The sequence below is a fragment of the Phyllostomus hastatus genome, unplaced genomic scaffold (genome assembly GCF_019186645.2).
Source record: "Phyllostomus hastatus isolate PE091 unplaced genomic scaffold, TTU_PhHast_1.1 phas_contig_551, whole genome shotgun sequence".
Lineage (NCBI taxonomy): Eukaryota > Metazoa > Chordata > Mammalia > Chiroptera > Phyllostomidae > Phyllostomus > Phyllostomus hastatus.
In genome coordinates this window covers 2444184-2464927 of record NW_025333909.1, presented here as the reverse complement: position 1 = coordinate 2464927, position 20744 = coordinate 2444184, and the positions used below count along the sequence as shown (strand labels likewise).

Sequence of the window (20744 nt, the reverse complement as noted above, 5' to 3'; positions counted from 1 at the left end):
TGAATTAAATTTGTATAGTTTGTGTCTTCCTAGAAATTTGTACAATTCATCTAAATTTATTGGTATAAAGTTAGTCATAGCATTCCCTTTCATTCTTCTTTTATTTTAGTGTTGGTAGCAGTGATCCTTTCTTCATTCCTGTTTCTAATAAATGTCTCCTCTCTTTTGTCTTTAGCAATCAAGCTAATGGTTTCTCACTGTTATCTTTTTAAAAACAAAATTTTGATTTTTTAAAAATTTTCTCTGTGGCCCTGGCTGGTGTTGCTCAGTGGACTGAGTGCAGGCTGCGAGCCAAGGGGCCACTGGTTCGATTCCCACTTGGGGCACATGCCTGGGTTGCAGGCCAGGTCCCCAGTGGGGGTCAAGTGAGAGGCAATCACACATTGATGTTTCTCCCCCTCTCTTTCTCCCTCCCTTCCCCTCTCTCTAAAAATAAATAAATAAAATTTTAAAAATAAATAAATAAATTTTCTCTGTGGAGCAAAAAGGAAAAAGAACTCATGTATATGGACAATAAATAGTGTGGTCATTACTAGGGAGAGGGGAGTATAAAGAGACTAAATGGCAATGGAAAAAAATACAATAAAGATCAAATCAAATAAAATTTCTCTGTGGTTTCCCTATCCTTATTTCATTTAATTCCACTCTAATTTTTATCATTTCTTTCCTTCTACTTACTTTGGGATTAATTTAGTCTCCTTTTTATAGTTCTATAATATAGAAGTTTAGGTTATTGAATTGTGATGTTTCTTTTCTAATGCAGGCATTTAAAGCTATAAATGTGCCCCAACCATGGCCAGTGTGGCTTGGTTGGCTGAAGCATCATCCCATGAACCGAAAAGTCGTGGGTTCAATTCCAGCTCAGGGCACATGCCTGCACTGTGGGTTCAGTCCCAGGTTGGGCAGGCAACAGATGGATATTTCTCTCACACCTCTCTCTCTCTCTCTCTCTAGCCCTTCCTCTCTAAAAGCAATAAGTGTATCCTTGGGCAAGGATTAAAAAACATAAAATAAAATTTTTTAAGAACATTTTTTTAAATTTTCAAATGTGGTTTTTAAGAAAAAGCTATAAATGTTCCCCTAAGCACTGCTTTTGCTGCATCCCATAATTTTTGGCATGCTGTTTTCATTTTCATTCATTACAAAGGGTTTTCCAATTCCCCTTGTCATGTCTTCTTTGACCCACTGTTTACTTAGGAGTATGATAGTTAATTTCCACATACAGGGTGAGGCAAAGGCAGGTTTACAGTTGTGAGTACACGGTTTATTCTTGCATTATTATTTATTAATAACTGTATTATTTTCCATACAAACAACTGTAAACCTACTTTTGCCCGACCCTGTATTTGTGAATTGCTTTCTGTTGTGAACTATCCTTCTGTCATTGATTTGTAATTTCATTTCACTATGGCTATCATACTTGGTATGAATAAATATATTCAGGCATGTTTTTTGCCCTAGCAGAGGAATAATGTTGCATGTGCACTTGAAAAGAATGTGTATTCTACTGTTGTGTCAAGTGTTCTTGTAAAAGATCTCGTTGGTTCATAGTGTTGTTCAAGTCTTCTAGTTTCTTGTTGATATATATTGAGCTATTCCATCCATTACTTAAAGTAGAATATTAAAATCCCCAAATATGTGTTATTAGGTATCTATTCATCCCTTCAATTCTATGTATTTTGGGGCTCTGTTTATAATTTTACACCTTCCTGATGTATTGACTGTTTTATCATTATAAAATGTTTTTCTTTGTATATCATAGAAATTTGTCTCAATATCTATCTTGTCTGATATTAGTATACCCATCCTAATTCTCTTTGGTTACTACTCTTTGCTTGGCATATTTCTCTATCCTTTTACAGTGGAATCTCAGTTCTCAAACTTAAAGATTTAGGTTTAAAAGATTTTAAATATCTTTTAAAAAATTAAAGTCTTTTAGAGATTTTATTTATTTATTTTTAGAGGAGAGGAGGAAAAAGAGAGGGAGAGAAACACCAATGTGTGGTTGCTTCTCATACTCCCCCTTTTGGGGTCCCAGCCCACAACCCAGACACGTGCCCTGACAGGGAATCGAATGGGCAACCCTTTCGTTCACAGGCCGGCACTCAATCCACTGAGCCACACCAGCCAGGGCTCATCTTGCTTCTTTCAAGATCCTCTCTTTGTCTCTGGATTTTGTCAGTTTGACTATAAAGTATCTAAGTATGGATCTTAAGTGGTTCCAATTCCATTGCACTTTTGGATCTGGAGATTAGTGCTACTCATCAAATTTGGGGATTTTTTTGGCCATATGTCTTCAAATAGTCTTTCTGCTCCTTTCTATGTCCTCCTCTTGAGACTCCCATTATGCATACATTAATACACTTTATGGTGTCCCAGTTTCTGGGGCTCTGTTCCTTTTTACTGATGAGAGAGAAAGAGAGAAAGAAAGAGAGAGAAACACTGATTTGTTGTCTCACATCTTGATGCATTCATTGGTTGATTCTTGTATGTGCCCTGACTTGGGATCAAACTTTCAACTTTGACATAGTAGGACACTATAACCAACTGAGCTACCCAGCCAGAGCCTGTTCATTTTTTTTTCTTTCTTTTGCTCTGACTGCATAATCTCAATTGACTTCTCTTCAAGATTTGTGGTTCTTTTCTCTTCCAGCTCAAATTTATTGCAGAGGCTCTCTAGTGACTTTTTCATACCAATTATTTTCCTTTCAACTACAGCATTTCTAGCTCATGCTTCTTCATCATTTTTATGTCCTTATGTCTTTGGTGAGACACTGTTCTCTTGCTTTCCTTTAAATCCTCAGACGTGGCTTCTTTTGGGTCTTTGAATATATTTACATTACCTGATTTAAATCTTTGTCTAAATTCCAACATTTAGGCCCTATCAGGACAGTTTACACTGACTGCATTTTTCCTGTGTAAAGACCATACATTTCTTTCCTTTGCAGGTCTGAACATTTTTTTGCTGAAAATTGGACATTTTAGACAACATAACATGGTACTTCTAAAAATCAGATTCTGACCTCCCAGGTTTTATTGCTATTGTTGTCTTTGTCATTGTCATTGGCATTATTTGTTTGTTTGTTTAGTATCTTTTTGGACTAACTCTGCAATGTCTATATTCCCTATAGCATGGGTGTCAAACTCATTTTCACCAGGGGCCACATCAGCCTTGCAGTTGCCTTCAAAGGCCTGAGTGTAATTTTAGGACTGTATGAATGTAACTACTCCTGAATAGTTAAGTGAGAGCTCGGCACTGCCGCTGGGTAGAAACAGGGTGACGGACCAGATAAAACAAGGTAGAGGCCCGGATTCGGCCCGTGGGCCTTGTATTTGCCACCTGTGCTATAGTGTGTGGCCACTAAAGTATCCACTTGGTTAGCTTAGTGGCCAACTAGTGAGTATTCAGAGATCTCCTTAAGTGTCTGGAACCATTAAGCCTCCCTCTTTTCGCTGAGAGGCACAGTGTTCAACACTCATTCAGGCAGTTTACAACTCTACCTCACGTTCAGCCAAGGGAGAGAAACTGGGGCCCTTTTGGGTCTTTTCTAGGCATATGCACAGCCCTGAGCATGCACCCTGTCTTCTAGATCCCCAGGAATATGTCAGAGCTTTTCAAAGCCCCCTATGGATACCTTACTCCCCATTTCTTCCTTTTATGTTTTTGGCCAGGCTCTTGCTCCTCCTGACTCATATTATAGCTGCAGGAAACCATAATGTTAAACACCCAGATGACAGAACTTTTCTCACTGAGCTAGCTCCAAGTCAGGTGACGTAGTGAGAAGCCCTATGAACGGGGCTTTTCTAGGTAGCTGTGAAACAGGTTAAGTAGTGACAAGACTGTGGGTATGTGAGTTTTTGAGTAGGAACAAACTGAGTCTTTCCCCTAAGTTGCTGAAAGACTGCTGGTTTCCACAGCTATTGTAGTTATGAAGCTGTTGTTTTTCAAAGCTGCCCCAAAGGTCTGGAGAAGGAAATGGGAGGCAGGGTAAGATAAAATGCCACTATGCGAATTACTTCAGAGGTTCAACATGCTTTCATCAGTAAGTACTCTTCAGACTGTTGTAAACTTTTTGGCTGATTTCCAGAGGTCTGAAAAAGTTGATTGTGACGATTTTTGCCAGTTTGTTTGTTTGTTTGTTTGTTTGTTTGTTTTTGCCTTTCTAGAGATCTTTCTAGAGATCTAGAGATTTCCTGAGATCTTTAGCTAGCCATTCCCTCCAAGTACAATCTGAAAGGAATCTGGCCACAGTGTGGTGGGGAATTTGCCTACCATGGAACACAATCCTGAGAAAGCAGAGATTGACAGAAGTATTGGGATAAAGTCTTTTTAAGGATAAACAAACAGTTGTCCGTTGTTGCCTCTAAGGCAGAGAAGTGGGGAACTGTGCAAGGGAGGAGTGAAAAGATTTTCCCTTTTGTACCTTTTAAATTTGGTATCCTGTTCAAGTGTTACCAATCCAAAAAACCATTTTACTAGACTTATAAAAGAAGTAAGCAGTGGGTACGTTAGGTTTTCCCTAAAGATCCCGTGATAGATACCACACCCTGTCTATTTCTGAGAAATTCTTCATTCACTTAAAGTCTTGCTCATTGCCAGGGCCTTTACCAAGTCATTAAAACAGTGGGCTTTGACTTAGGAACTCTTCCTCCCCACTTTGTAACATGTGACAAAATATATTTCATACACTCACCTTCTTCATAACTCTTCTCACAAGTGTAATTAAATTATTGGAGTGGGTAATCAGATGTTTAATGTCTGCTACAAGAAGGCAAGTCCATAGTATTCTTATTCACCATTTTATCCCCAATTTCCAGGATAGTGCCTGACACATAAGTAGGTGCTTAGTAAATCCTTATTGAATTGCCTGTACAGGATGCATGCCTTTAGCACTTGATGCAAGCCAGATAAAGCATCATGAGGCCATCCACTCCACTAGAAAAGAAAATCAAAGCCCTGGCTGGCATAGCTCAGTGGATTGAGCACAGGCTGCGAACCAAAGTGCCGCAGGTTCAATGTGTCAGGGCAAAAGTGTCAGAGCACATGCCTGGGTTGCAGGCCACGGCCCCCAGCAACCGCACAGTGATGTGTCTCTGTCTCTCTCTCTCTCTCTCTCTCTGTCTCTCTGTCTCTCTCTCTCTCTCTCCCCCCACCTTCCCTCTCTAAAAATAAATAAATAAAATCTTTTAAAAAAAAGAAAATCAGCTCAAGATTTCCAGAGTACTCCCCTGGAAAAACATGCATCTTTCCATCCTCATGGGCTTTTAGGAAATTTCTGTAGTAACTGATTACAGAAACAGATGTCATATTAAACAAAAGGGCTGGCTATGCTGTAAAAAGGAGGCTATAAAAATTTTAGCTGAAAAGTAATTTTCCTTCATCACTCTTAACCCTGACTGAAAATCTTTTCTTAACGAGCAGGTCAAGCCATAATATTCCCTACCCCACTCTCAACACCATCCCCCGTCACTTTAAAGGCTGGCTTGTTTCGATTTTCCACGTTAGTTTCCACTCATGCCAATATGTCAATATCATGTCAATATCATTTCCACCCACTTCTGTTTGACACTGCTTCATATCTACTAACAGCAGCACCACAAGACATACTCATCACACTGATCTGAGTTACTCTGGAGAGTATCTAAAATAACTCCATGTACCCCAAAGCCCTGGGTAAATAGCACTGGGATAATGATAGAATGTCTGCTGACTGATAATGTGTATTACATAACCAACTCCTCTCCGTATACCATGGCACTACAACCACCCCAAAGGGATTAAAGGTTTTGGTCTACCTCACTGTAGAGCTAGTCAGGAGAGAACTGAAGGGCATCAGGTTAACAATGGTCAAGATTCATTGAGAGGATAATCAGATAGGCTAGCACAATTCCAGTCATCTACTGGCGCAGGACCTATCAGTTAGATTTTCCCTTTGTCCACACTCCCAGATTAAAGAGAAATTGGCTCTAAAGTTTATGATAGAATCCATTTAGGTTGCTCTATTTCAGCAAGATAGTTGGCAGCCCAGATAATGCCAGGAGGAACCCTGAAGCTCACTGACCAAACCTCTAATTTTACAAATAGGACAGCAGGCTAATGAAGCACAAGGATTTTCCAATGTTATATGGTTAGCTAGTTGGCATGGTTGGAACTGATACCCAGGTTCTCTGTGTGCCAAGCTAAAGATGGTTCCACTAAGTATATGCAGTATCAAATCTGCCTCATGGAATCAACCCATCCTTCTAGGAAAGCAGTCAGCTGCCAGATATGTGCCGCAGGTATCAAAGCAAGAGCTGAACAGGCAACCCAAAAGATTACCTTAATATAAACATCTAAAACTCTTGTCTTTAAAAGTATAACATGTAAGAAAGTGACATTTTTGTAAAAATGTAAGACTAGATTGTAAACGTTACATCAATTATATTATTTCAACTTTATTAAATTATGTACATTTTTAGTACATAATGCATACTTATATTCTTTTAAGATATATGTGTTCATTTGTACAAGACAGACTAAATATGCATGATTGTGCATGTATATGTGTGGGCTTAGTGATACAATTCTTTTTCTGATGTCTTTCTTATGTATAAAAGCATACATACACATAGAGTATATAATCCTTGGTTTGTTGACATCTACTTAATTCTGAAATTTCTTCTTTTTAATTAAATGCTATCATGAACACTAAATATCAATGTTTATGTTAGCATAAAGTTAGAAGCTATAATTGGGTTATTCATTTCCCAAATGACTCAAATACAATAGGAAATGAAATTTTAAAAGGCATGGAATGTTAGACCTATTGAAAGTGAGCTTATAGATCCCCTAACTAACCCCGCTTTTCTAAAGCTGCAGACCTGTGGCCCCAGTGAAAGACCTCACCATTGTCACAGATTCCATCAGGAGCAGAACTAACACTATACCCTGGTATCTAGATGTCATTTCTAGGGTATTTCCCCATTATACCATCCTTCTGCCTCTGCCACTTGCAAGCAGTGTCCAGTGATACTTTCCCAGAGAAATCTGTATCTGCAGACTGTCATCTTCCATATTCCTAGCCCATCAGAGTTCAAAACTCAGACACTAATAGAGCTAAATCATCCAGCTCAGGAGTTGCAACCTAATTGAATTTAGGCTGTGAATATATTTTATTTAGCTAGCACATTTTTAAAAAAGGTTTTATTTATTTATTCTTTTAGAGAGAGGAAAAGGGAAAGAGAGATGGAGAGAAACATCAATGTGTGGTTGCCTCTCGTGCACCCCCCTACTGGGAACCTGGTCCACAACCCAGGCATGTGCCCAGACTGGGAATCGAACCAGTGACCCTTTGGTTCACAGGCCCACAGGTCCATGCTCAATCCACTGAGCCACACCAGCCAGGGTGGGTAGACAGTAAAGACCTTTTGAATGGGGTGAGGCCACTGTATTTCATCTAAATCACTCCAATCCTATTAACCCACTTCCAACAGCTTCATAGTTTTCTGTTTCCTCCTTGGCCTCTCACAGCATTTGAGTCTGTGATCCCTGAATCCAGAGCAGACACAATTAACAGGACAGCAAAGTAAAACTACTTGATGGGAAATGTGAAATATTCTTCCAATAGGTATATTCACTGCCTTACCAATAAAAATCCATTTAGGTTTTTTAGGTTAACCCGTTATACCAAAGGTATGCAAACTACCAGTGAGACAAATCCAGCATACCACCTATTTTTGTATGTTCTCTAGCTGAGCTGACAATGTTTTTTATATTTTTAACCAGTAGAAAAATTCAAAAGAAGAATAATATTCCATGACATGTAAAAGTTAAGTGAAATTCACATTTCAATGCCAATGAAGTTTTGCTGGAATATAGCCACTCTCATCTCATATGTGTATTAGCTATAGCTGCTTTCTCATAACAATGGCAATTAATCAATTGTCACAGTGACTGCATGGCAATCAAAGCCTGAAATATCACCTTTTACAGAAGACATTTGCAGACCCCTGAGCTATATCAAAGAAAATTTAAAGCTGCCAATCAACTGCTAAAAAGTCGCAAGTATCTGTGTGAAATTGCTAACCCTACTCATCACTCTCAGATGAATCTTCACACAACACAGTTCAAGCCATGGCTGTCTCTCACCAAAATGTTTTCAGTACTCCCTGCCTACAAAGAAAAGTGAATTGCAACATTATTCACAGTGCCCAAGACATGTTAAGTAACCAAAGTGTCCTTCAATAGAGGATTCGATAAAACAGATTTGGTAATATACAATGGAATAGTATTCAGCCATAAGATGAAATTCTAAATGGACCTCGAGAATATCATGCTAAGCAAAATAAGTCACAGATAATAAGGTAAGAACCATATGATTTCACTCATATGTGAGATATAACACTGAAAACATCAAATGAACAAACAGCAAAGACAAAAATGCATACCAGAGGAAAGAAGAGTGGGAGGTAGTGAAGTGGAAAGGGGCTCAAATATATGGTAACAAAGGAAGATCTGACTTTGGGTGGTGAACCCAATACAATACACAGATCATGTATCACAGAAATATATACTTGAGCCCTGAGTGATGTGGCTTAGTGGATTGGGTAAAGTTCTACAAAGACGAAGATCACCGATACAATTCCCAGTCAGGGCACATGCCTGGGTTGTGGGTTCACTGGGGCTGCATGAGAGAGGCAGCCAGTTAATGTCTCTCTCTCACATGGATGTTTCTCTCTCTCTCTTTCTCCCTCCTTTCCCTTCTCTCTAAAAGCATAGTCTTTAAGAAGAAATGTACACTTGAAACCTGTATAGTCTTATTAACCAATGTCACCCCAATAAATTTAATTTTTAAAAAGTCTGAAGTATTTAGTAGTTCCTGGTTAAGGAACATGCTACTAAGTAGCAGGGTTAAGACCTCAACCTTCCATTCCACCCTCATCCCCCAAACCTCCCTTCCTGCATCTCATATTCCAGATGAGCTGAATTATCTGCTGTCCCTTTACACTGTCTGTGTCGCTAGTACTACAATAAATGCCCAGTCCCAAATACAGTGCAGTGCAGTAACATAAGCAGGACCTGTAGAGTCAGGTCTGGGTTCTAATTCAGACTCTTGCCCTTAGTAGTTGAAAAAGTTACTGAAGACCTCTAAACTTCAGTTTTCTCATCTGTAAAATGAGGATAATAACCCTTGCATCTTAAAGGCTGGTGTAAGATGTTAAGATCTGGCACATGGGAACAGCTAAACAAGTGGTGAAGGTATTAATTCTGCCCAATCACAATGCTCCTTCATCCTCTGTTTTCCCTTGTCCTCCCATTGGGAAATGACCTCTTCTTCTGATGTACACACCATGGTATCCACCTGTCCCACTCTTACGGCTCAGATCTGTATTTACTACCTTCTGTGACATTAATCTTTATCTATATCTTGTCTGGGAACTCCTTGAGGGCAGGATCCATCTGTGACTCACTCTGACACACCCTTGACAGCCCTGAGAACAAAGACTTGAATACAGTAGGGACACAAGAATTTACTGAATGCATGGTATGTATCCATTGAACTATATATAACACTTAGGAGGTGTATCATGTTCCACTGGGATGTAAGCAGGAGCCACACCACTGGCTCTGAGTACTATCCAGCCTGTGTGCTTAGAAAATGTTCAAACCACATCAGGAACCAAATTTCCCAACATAAAAACAAAGGACAAACAGAAAAATAGCCAATATTATATTATTCAGTGTTTTTATTTTCGTTACTTCAAGTTATAATCTTCATCTTCCAACAACTATAAATAGATCACATTTACGGGGGGGGGGGGGGAGGTCGACCATTTCCCTAAGGGAGACATGTTGAATATTATTAATAACCAATTACTTCTCAGTGTAGATCTAAATCAATCTAAATATTCAAGCAGGACCTACATTTAATAAAGCAAGCATCACACTCAGTTGTGACTAAAACCTCACCCAGAGCTGTGTACTAAATCAGACACAAGTAGGATACATGTAAGAATCAAGTCGCACCTGGACTAACAACTGTCACGGAAACTGAGGCGGGGGTTCGCAGCAGGATGCACCACGTGCCATTAGTTGCTAGAAATACTAGCCATCTGATTTGATGGGCAGCTTCATAAATTAAAAAAGATGTCAGTGATTTTCCTGATTTTTTAAAAAATCCTCACCCAAGGATATATGTTTTTTTTATTGATTTGAGAGAGAGCAGAGGAGCGTAGAGAGAGAAACGTCGATGTGAGAGAGAGGCATCTATCCATCACCTCCTGAATGAGGCCATGACTGGAGACCACCCCTGCAACCTAGGTAGGTGCCCTGACCGGGAATTGAACCTGCAACTTTTTGGTGCACAGGACGACACAAGTATCATGACCAGGGCTCATTTTCCTGACTTTTAATACCAAATTCCAAATGCCAAAATGAATCCACACCCAGGAATACAAAATGAACTGCTGAGACATGCCAATGTGGGGAGGGGCATTTTCCAACAAGATAACAAAAAAGTTTCCAACTACATTTGTTGATGCATTTCCCTTCAGAAACCTCCTGACAAATACACACTTCACCAGCAGATATATTATTAAACTGAAGATGTATTACAAACAAATTACAATGTTTAGCTGTCAGGAAGCACTTCACAAAGCACTTGTATAATCCATTAATTCCTTGGAAACTCACAACGACCCTGTGAGGTGGGTATAATTACCCTCACTTTACAGATGAAGTAATTTGTGCCATCTTATCCCAAGATGGTAAAGCCAAGATGGTAACCCAAGTCTTAGAAATCCAATTCCCAATCTCCTAAGAAATCGAAAACATTAATTTGAAAGAACACATGCATGCCTAGATTCATTGCACCATTATTTACAATAACCAAGTGTGCACCAGTAGATGAGTGAATAAAAAAAAACTGTGGTACATTTATACAATGGAATACTACACAGCCATAAAAAGGAAGTCTTACATTTTTGTGACAGCATGGATGGACCTGGAGATTACTACACTAGATGAAATAAACCATTCAGAGAAAGACAAATACCAGGTAATCTCACTTGTATGTGGAATCTAATGAAGAAAATAAACTGATGAACACAACTGAAACAGAGGCATGGATACCTGGATGAGACTGACAGCTGTCAGCGGGGAGAGGGGTTGGGGGACTGGATGAAAGAAGATGAAGAGATCAAGCAAAATATATATATATATATATGTATATCACATAAATACAAGTGTGGGTATAACCAGACAGAAAGGGGGTGGCAGCTGGGTTGAGGTAAGCAATGCCAGGGGCGGGGGGTGGGGGTAGGTGGGTAGGGGGGGTGGGGAATGGAGACATTTGTAATAGCGTCAATGATAAAAATAAAGTAAAAAAAAAAAAAAAGACGTCCAATCCCCAGTGTTCTCTTCTCCTTTTTTCTCCACACAAAGCAAGAGGCTACATTTGTTTTCCTCCCACCACACTTACTCAAACCATCGGCCAGCCAGCACTGCATGAGGAAGCAGAGTGGGAGTATAAACATTACTGTGGTCAACACAGCCAAAGACATCCTGGCTCTGCCTCTTGCTGATGACGTTTTTAGAATCATGCAACTTAAAGGAAAGAAATGGAGTGTGGGTTAACTACTGGGTTTTATTTCCTACCTGTCCTATTTTGGGCTGTTTATGTATACTCAGAAACAGACAACCACCATAAATATGAAGAAGCCCCCAGGGCCAAATTATCTCTTGGATCTTTTGTGCATATTCTAAGGTCTAGGCCTGCATAACTGTTGAGTCTTACCACGTTCAGTTTGGGAAAGGGAAAGAATAAAAAACCCGCAACTTGCCCTGGGCTTACAAAAATTTTGCCTTTCCTCAAATGTTTCCATTGGAACACTTTATTTTTTTTTCTCGTGAATCTTAATCTGTCTGACGTGCCTTAGCTGCTCATTTTTTAGCACACTTTGTTTGAACTTACAGTAGACTTCACAAAACCACTCCCTCCGTGGGCCTTGGGAGGCGCTTCCCTTGACTATGGATACTGCACCAAGCAGTGTACTGTAACAAGTAAATAAAAAGAAAATCCGAACACTCCCCTACCTTTCCCTCTTCGTGAACCCTCACCTTTCTAACCACTTTTGTGGCACAACCTGCATATCTTTAGCCTCTCAGTGAATTCTTCAGTGCAGACACACCCCATAGCCTGGCCTGTGCGTCTCTAAGGATCAACATCAAATACCCCATCTTTAAGGTGCTGCCAAGACTTTACTCCTGTTTGGGCTGCAACAGGACAAACCTTTAAATGAGCAAAGTCCATCAAATGACCGGCGGGCACTTAGACAATTTTATACATTCTGACTAAGGCAGGCAGACAGCATGTGCCGGGACAGCACAGACTCCAAGGGACAAATCAGAAGAGCTACACAACAAATCCCAGCTGGTAGCAGTTACCCTTGCGCTAACAGTCCAAGCCTTTCTCCCTGTTCTTGGTTGGCTGCATCGCCTTAAGAAGGTCCGCACACGGGACCTAGATGCAGTACGTGTGGGATGAATCCACTCAGAACAAAGTTATAAACATACAGGGCACTTTTGCCAGTGAGTCTGACTTTATTTTTCACAATCATCTTTCAGCCAAGAAAAGAAAAGAATAATTATCACTCCACCCAATCACTACCAGCCATTCTTCTGGGTATATATTTTTGGCACAAAGGGCTGGTTTGCCTGCACTCTTGGTGGGGATGTTTATTATTCTTTCTCTCACTCCAAACCTTCTGCCAACGAGCAGGAATAAAAACTCCACACACATGGTGGGGAGGGAGGGGGAGTCCCACAGCTGTCAGCTGTGACCACTGGGAAAGCCAAGCTAGGTGAGGTCCCTTGAGTCCCATGGGTCCCAACCTTGGCTCTGTAATTTGCTCCCTGGGGGCTGGGCTCCTCCTGGCAGGGACCAGACAGGTCTTTGTTTGTTCCACCCTCAAGCAGAATTCAGTGGCATGTGAGGCCATCCAATAATTCTGAGCTTAGAGTGACCCTAACCAAAACCATAGCTCAGTAACTCCAAGAAAAAAAATCACTTGGGGCAAAGGTGCTTTCTTTAGAAAACTAACTTGCCCGGGGAATGTTTTACTCGCCCCCACACACCTAGAGACCAGCACAAAACCACTGCTCAAGCTGTTGACTTGAATTCCCTGTTCTTTAGGGGGCGCTGAGGCAGTTACTTGATCAGCTTGGATGGCCCCTTGGAAACAGAGGTGGGTGCTTAACATGTCTGACAGTACAGGCACACTGTCCCTTTCCAAAAACAAGCAGAGCAAGAGCGTCCCTGGCCCAGCTATAGATTCTGTCTTACAAGGTCAAGGCCCCAGAAGGGAAAGGCCCAGTGTTCTGAAATCTCCTTTCCTCCTGTGGTGTGGAGGAGCTTAAAGGCAAGAGGCACCGGATCAAGGAAACACCTCATCGAAGGCTTCTACTTACTTCTCATCGCGCTGATAAGAGCGTTGCCGTCTTTGATCACGTCCTTGATGAATTTATTGGTCCTCTCCAGCTCCTGCTCATAACACTTGAGCCTCTCGCGGAAATTGGGGCTGTCCAGGTAGCAGTCGCTGAACTCCAGAGGAGGATGCCCCATGGTTCTGATGGCAGGGTCTGGAAGGAGAAAGAAAAAAATACAAAGACCAAGAGCATCAGTGGTACAGTAGAGGGAGTAGATGGGACGGGTAGCTCGCAGCCTCCCTCCCTTGGGAGACAGGTACCTGTTCTAAGGAGATTCTTGGGGGAGCTGGCTGGTCAGTACCCGCCCGGCGCCGACGGCCTCAGGTGACTGGAAGAGCTAATTAATGCAGTCGGATCCCCGCGGGGCGCAGTCTAGTAATCAACATAACCCCTAGCAATCGCCTTCCCAAAAAGGCAGCAGAAACCGCAGCCCGGCTCGCTGCGGAAGACCGGCTGGATCCTTCTAAGCAATTGCAAACTTGACACTTCGGCCCGCCCAGGGTGTAGGCGGGGGTCAGGGCTGGGGATGGGAGCCGCCTCTCTTCTCTCCTCGCTGCTCCTCGCGTCCGAACTAGCAGATTTCCTTCGCCGAACTCCGCGGGCAATCCCGATTGCACCGTCCCTTCCCCCTCCCCCTTAAAGCCCGAGCCTCTGCCCCACCCCAGCGAAGCCCTGGTACCGAAAACGAGCACTCGAGCTGCTTCTCCAGCTGTCTTCCACGCACCCTACGGTCCTCAGGAGTTTTCCCTGGTCTCAGGGAGCCGGCCTATTGTCCTCTTAGGCGCCGGAGGGGTTAAGCCGAGGCGGCAACGAAACGTAGCCTGCCCCCACAGACATCCAAGCGGGAAGAGGAGGGCGAGAGCACAACGTACAATAGCTGCGGTGGCCGGGCGCTTCCCTACGGAAACTGGGGAGCAGTCAGCGCCCTAGGACTCCAGCTGGAAAGCGTGGCGGCCTGGGAGATGTAGTCTTTCCGCTTCACGCCCCTTGACTCCTCCCTGCGATCTCCCGACCACCCCGCAGGGACCGCCGCCCTCCCAGAAAAGCTTCCCAGCCTGCCCCAGGCTCGCGGTCCCGGCCCAGCCTCCAGGGGCAGGTGCGCAGCACTCTGGTGTCTTAAGTGGAAACTTTCCGACACTGCCGCAGAACCCGGGAGGAGATTGCGAGAGGCTATCTCTAAGTTACCATTATTTGGCTGGATTGTTTATTTGTTTTTCTTCCAGCCTCCCTCTGACCTACCAACTTCTTTTTTTCTCTACCCTTTCCCCTTTCTGCTGCTCCTAGCGCTCTAATTCCCATGGGCCTTCGACTTGCAGGGGTGACTCCTTCTCCAGGACCTCTGCGTCAAGCTCAGAACCTCCTGCCAATAAATAAATAAATAGATAGATAGATAGATAGATAGATAAATAAATAAATCATAAGTAGGATTTCACTTTTTCCTGAACAGGAGGACCTCAGAGCATGGTGTTTGTGACCCAACTCACTGCACAGGCTGTTCATTAAAGCACATGATTTTCCATGTTTAAGCGGAAAACCTAGGAAGAGGATGTTATAAATTGTCTTGCAATTAACCTAAGAGGAGTCTCGTCCATGGTCCATTGCAGGGGAAGAGGGGCTACTATTAGCAGGTGTCTGCCTTGAGATTAAGCATAGGTAGGGGCTGGAAAATAGTGTGTGCATGTGCAAAAGGATCCGTTGTGATTTTGGAGAAGTGTTTAAGAATACATTGCCCTGTGAAGAAAGTTTTAAAAAGCCAGAAGTGAATGGGGTTGTAAATGGAGTAATAATAGCAAATTAACCTGTATTAGTGCCCAACTGCTACTAAAACAACCACAAATTTGGTGACTTAAAACAATGCAAATTTATTTTTCTGCAGTCTGGAAGTCAGAAATCAGAAATGGGTCTCACTGACCCAAAATCAAGATGTCAGAAGGGCTGAGTTCCTTTCTGGAGGCTATAGAGGGAAAATCCATATCCTTGCCTTTTCCAGCTTCTGGAAGCTGTCCACACCCTGGAGGTAATAGCCTGCTTTCCCCATCTTCAAAGCCAGTGGTGGCTTATCAAGTCTTTGTCCCTCTACATCGTTGTGACACCGACTGTCCTGACTCCCTCTTTCACTTGTAAGGACCCACCAAATAATCTAGGATAATCTCCCCATCTCAAGATCCTTACCTTAATTGCATCTGCACAATCTCTTTCATCAAACAAGGTAATACTTACAGGTTCTAGGGATGAGCACGTGACATCTTTCGTGGGAACATTCTTCTACCTTCCACACAAGGTATGATCGATAACCCACCTCTCTAATCCTTGAAACAATCCTATGAGGTTAACATGGTTACTGTGCCCATTTATTTATTTTTTTTGTATTTTTTAAAATTATTTTATTGTTGTTCAAGTACCGTTGTCTGCATTTACCCCCCACCCCAGCTATCCCCACCTCCCTCCCTTGCTTCCACCCCTCCTTGGTTTTGTCCATGTGTTCTTTATAGTTGTTCCTTGCTGTGCCCATTTAAAGATGAGATAGCTCAGTCCAAGAGAGGTTAAATGACTTGCCCAAGAATGCACAGCTTGAACCTGAGCCTAGCCTGGCTAGTTCTAGAGACACTGCTCTTAACCACTACACTATATCACAGCATCCTGAAGAGTTTAATGAGGAAACACCTTCTGAAAATTAATAAATAGCCACACCCCAGAGTAGGATTTTATTTCAGACCCTTTTTATGTTTATGAGAAAATGCTCAAAATGGGTTTTAAAAAGCACCAATGCAGGTACCAAGGGAAAGTGCCCAATGAATAGGTGCATGGTCTTTGAAATTCCAGCAAGGTTCTCTATAGCATTCATTCAGTAATTAGACAAGCATTTATTCAACATCTGCTATATGCCTTACAGAGCCTATACTTATATTTTCGTCACTATGAACTGTACCATTGATGTTACTGATGGTAGGTATAATCATGCTCATCTAACTTCCAATACTCAAAGTATTTTATGGTCATCTGTGTTATTCTTTGTCTACACAATGAAAGTAAAGTGCAGAGGAGAACAAATGCCGTGGGCCAAATCCCAAGGAAGAAAGAGGGTTAAAATGAGCACTCAGTCCTTCAGATAACAGCTGCCTTAATTGAGCATTATCCCAGATGCTTTGTGTGCATTATACCTTACCCTTGAAACAACTGGATAGGATTGGGGTCCTCAACTTCTTACTTACATAAGCCCTAAAAGAATTTTGAGAAGCTCTGCAGTGCCTCACACATTTGTAAGTTGCCATCTATATGTTAATGATGTTTAAAATGGTTGCAAAAGGTACGATTTCTACCATACTATACATATTGACAATTTAAAATAAGACTGTCATGCTTTTAAAGATTTTTGTTGGATTTACCATCACACATTAAACACAAAGCACAACAAAAGTGTAAACTTCTCTTTAGCCTTCAGAAAATTTACATTATTCCTGTTTCTTCTTGAGGTCAAACGTCCACGACATTCTCCCCACAGAGTTGAATTCTGTCATAAACTATATTTGTACTTGAAAGTCCTCTATTGATCGCCATATTGAATTTCTCTGCAACAAAACATGTCCATTAGTAGAACATGAATTACTTTTATTTCCTTTTGACCATAAGGCTCCAAGTATAAAGCCTCCTGGGTGGAGTTATAATTTCAATTACTATGTATGCACAATAGGTAAAAATAATATGAAGATATACATTATGATTATTGTTATTAAACATAAAACAGAATTTTAAAGCATTATGCTAAGTGAAATAAGCCAGTCAGTGAAAGACAAATACCATATGATCTCACCTTTAACAGGAACCTAATCAACAGAACAAACAAGCAAGCAAAATATAACCAAAGACACTGAAATTGAGAACAGGCTGACAGTGACCAGAGGGGAGAGGGGAGGGAATTTCAGGGGAGAATGGGAAAGGGTTTGCAGGAACAAGTACAAAGGACACACGGACAATAAGAGGAGGTGGGCGGAAATGGGAGGGAGGTGGGGAGGGCTGGGGTGGGTGGGCTGGGATGGGGGTAAAAGGCAGAAAACTGTACTTGAACAACAATTAAAATTAAAAAATGTGAAAAATAAATAAATATATTCTCATATTTTAAAAAATTTTATTGGAAATGAATCTCCTAGTGAGATGGATGGGGAAGGCGCAGGTTATAGGACCTTGAGTTAAAGAAGATTCTTGGATATAAAAAAAAAAAGAAAATGAAGTTTACTGGATATCAATGTTTGAAATTCTTGCTCTGTTTAGCCCCAAGGATTTCTACACCCTGGGTCAAATTACCATAGTAAGATGTGTGGCCTTTGAAAGGAAAGAATGTTTTCCTTCTGAGAATCTAGGTAAGAGTAGTGAGAAAGGGAAACATGGGGGTAGTTCTCAGGCAAATAGTTTTTTAGAAAATAGTACTAAAGGAAGTAGAAGATTTGGAAATTTGATTCCCTTTCAGCTTTATTCATAATTACCAAAACTTGGAAGGAACTAAGATTTCCTTCATTAAGTGAATGAAGAAATAAACTGTGGTCCATCCACACAATGCAAGGAATGAGCTATCAAGATGCGAAAAGACATGAAGAATCTTAAATGGCCATATTAATAAATGGAAGGAGCCCATCTGAAAAGGCTGCATCCTGTGTGGTGCCAACCATATGACAGTGTGGAAACGCCGAAACTATACAGACATTAAAAAAAAAAAGCAGTGTTTGCCAGGGGGTGGGGACCAGAGGGAGAGGGATGGGTAGGTGGAGTACAAGGAGGTTGTTTAGAGCAGTGAAAATACTCTGTACGACACTATAATGATGGATACATGTCATACATGTGTCCAAACCTGTAGAATGTAGAACACCAAGAGTGAACCCTAATGTAAAGTAGGGACTTTGGGTGATGACGATGTCTCAATGCAGGTTCATCAAGTGTAACAAACGTGCCCCTCTGAAGGGAGTTGGTGATAATGGGGGAAGTTACGCATGGGTGAGGGGCAGGGATATACGGGAAATTTCTGTACTTCCCTCTCAATTGCTGTGACCCTAAAGCTGCTCTAAAAATACATTTTTAAAAATGTCCAGGAACACAAATTCCATTTCCCATTTCTTGTATGTCAAGGTAACAGCACCTCCACAGTCTTAATACAGGACAGCATGTCTTTCCTAACCAGTCACTCTGTTTCAGCTGTGATACTGTAGAGAGACCACTGACCCTGGAGCAATACCAATAGTACAGACCTGAAGCTCACTGTTCTCTCTCTGAAAGATGGCACCAGAGGCAGAGAGGAGTCAGATTGCTCACAATGATATTCCTAGAAAAGCATTACTATTTATAAACCCACACAACTTGATCTCTGCTCATTATCATCATAGGAAATGAAAAAGCCATGCTCAGGAATGTACATTTCAACTCACTAGAAACTGCTGCCTTGTTTGTGGTCTGGTTAATATCCTGTCACCACTTAGGGCAGTGAAAATACTCCCAAGGTCTGCAGCACAGTGACATGGCCAAGGCTCCCCTTTGGAGTTTAAGAAAAGGAACCTGAAATCCTGGAGCTTATCATTTCAGCAGATGACTCCAAGGTGGAGTTGCAGCACAGCTGTAAGTCTCGGCACTGTTCAGCTCAGGATAGCAGATTCTCCGCTTCATGTGTCTGTCTGTCTGTCCTTCATGCTGGAATGAGAATGAACCATAATCCTTTAACCTAATGAAACATATCAGCCTCCTATACATTTCAAATTGCTTTCACAACTTGAAATATATAAGGAGAGGGGAAGTAAAGAGAACAGATGTTACAGGTTCCTAGGAAAGGCAATGTACATGCCCAAGAAGACCAAATAAATATCCAGTATTGACTTAACATGGCAGCTTTTGCTTTATCTCTTCCATCTGGGACCATAGCTAGCTCATTAAAACATTTCTTTACAGTACTTATTAATCATTTGCTCCTCTCCACATATGAAAAATACATAAGGAGTTCTTTTAAAAGTGGTCTGGGAGCCTGAAAGGAATGGCCATTTTCCAAATGACATTTGTTCGGTTTCATTAATTTATGAGATTTATTTTAAAAGAGTTTTATCTTAAGGATGCAAATTAATATTTGATAACCCCTGTGCTTCTTATAAAGAATCCTGAAGCTCTTTGTCTTAAAATGCTACAGTCCTTTCACAAAAAGGTAGAGAAGATCCAGACGTTAACTGGCCTATATCAGTAACAAGAGGAGAAACCTGAGCGGAAGAGTGAGAAGCTGGGGGAGAGGGGCCAGCATCGGATGAGGACTTAGGCCAGGCATTTTACATAAATGGTCTCATTTGCTGTGTACACCAAATCAGCGAGGAAGGTTCTGTTGTCACCTTCATGCAACAGATGAAGCAACAGAAACTGAGAACAGTTAAGCTACTTGGCCAAGGTCATGCAGAAAATAAATAATGCACCAGAGATTTAAATCTGGGTCTGGTCTGACTCTGAAGGCTTTTTTTTTTTTTTGCCACTGCATCACACTGCACTTCAAGTCCAGTGCATCAATATCTAATCCCCATTCTCTTCTGCTTATGTGGCTGGGTGTACTTAGTGCTGTATGATGGAAAAATAGTTCAGGGTCATTTGTTGGTAATTGCGGCAAACGATTTGAAATGATCCCAGGTTTAGCATTAATGAAGGCTGTTTGTTGAACTTCTCTGAAGAGCTAGCTGACAGATCTGGTTCCCGTGCCACATCTGCCCAACCCTTTAGAATTTCCATATTTACACTGCGAGGAATATAAGACAAAGTACATGTCAGCTCCCCGGCCTCATCACATGGCTAGCCTTGCCCCTAGTTGTAGCCTAGCCTAAATCCTGTACTACCGTTGGCACCAGTCCCAGACCCAGTCTTGGCTCAGGCCCATTCTCTGCTTTGACTGTGCTTGGCCTGGTTCCTTTCCTTAGCCTCAGCCAAGATTTGAGGAGCCCTAAGTGACAAACGGTAGAAAAAAGGGGAAATCCTTTTCCCTAGTTCTCCATACATCCAAATCTCCACTTACAACCCCTTCTCTTCGTGTCTCCCCTTTTGATGTTTTTTGGTGAAAAACAGCCATCAATGTACAGCTTTACAAATGTGATCTATTTCAATCTCTGTGATAAACTATCAAGCTTTTTTTTTATTTATAAGATTCAGTGTTTCCATTACCCTGTCATGCCAGCAGGACCATATCAAAGCTCTCTATTGTCAAGGACCTGGCGATTTTCTCCCTGTGGCCATTTTCTGTGCTCATTTTGATTTCCAACTATCCACAGTTCAG

General features: G+C 41.6%; 1 protein-coding gene across 5 annotated transcripts in view; it reads right to left on the bottom strand.

Moving 5' to 3' along the window:
* Positions 1-14492, bottom strand: part of OPHN1 (oligophrenin 1) — a 253859-nt gene extending 239367 nt beyond the window's left edge. For 2 of the 5 annotated variants that reach the window (XM_045847507.1, XM_045847511.1), the window contains exons 1-2: positions 14145-14492; positions 13448-13618 (exon numbers count right to left, since the gene is read on the bottom strand). In XM_045847507.1, coding sequence (XP_045703463.1) covers positions 13448-13601 — 154 coding nt within the window. In that variant the 5' untranslated portion in view covers positions 13602-13618; positions 14145-14492. Of the gene's footprint in view, positions 1-13447; positions 13619-13725; positions 14113-14144 lie in introns of those variants that run through there. The other 3 variants (XM_045847508.1, XM_045847510.1, XM_045847509.1) reach the window with 3 other exon arrangements.
* Positions 14493-20744: the final 6252 nt, after the last annotated feature.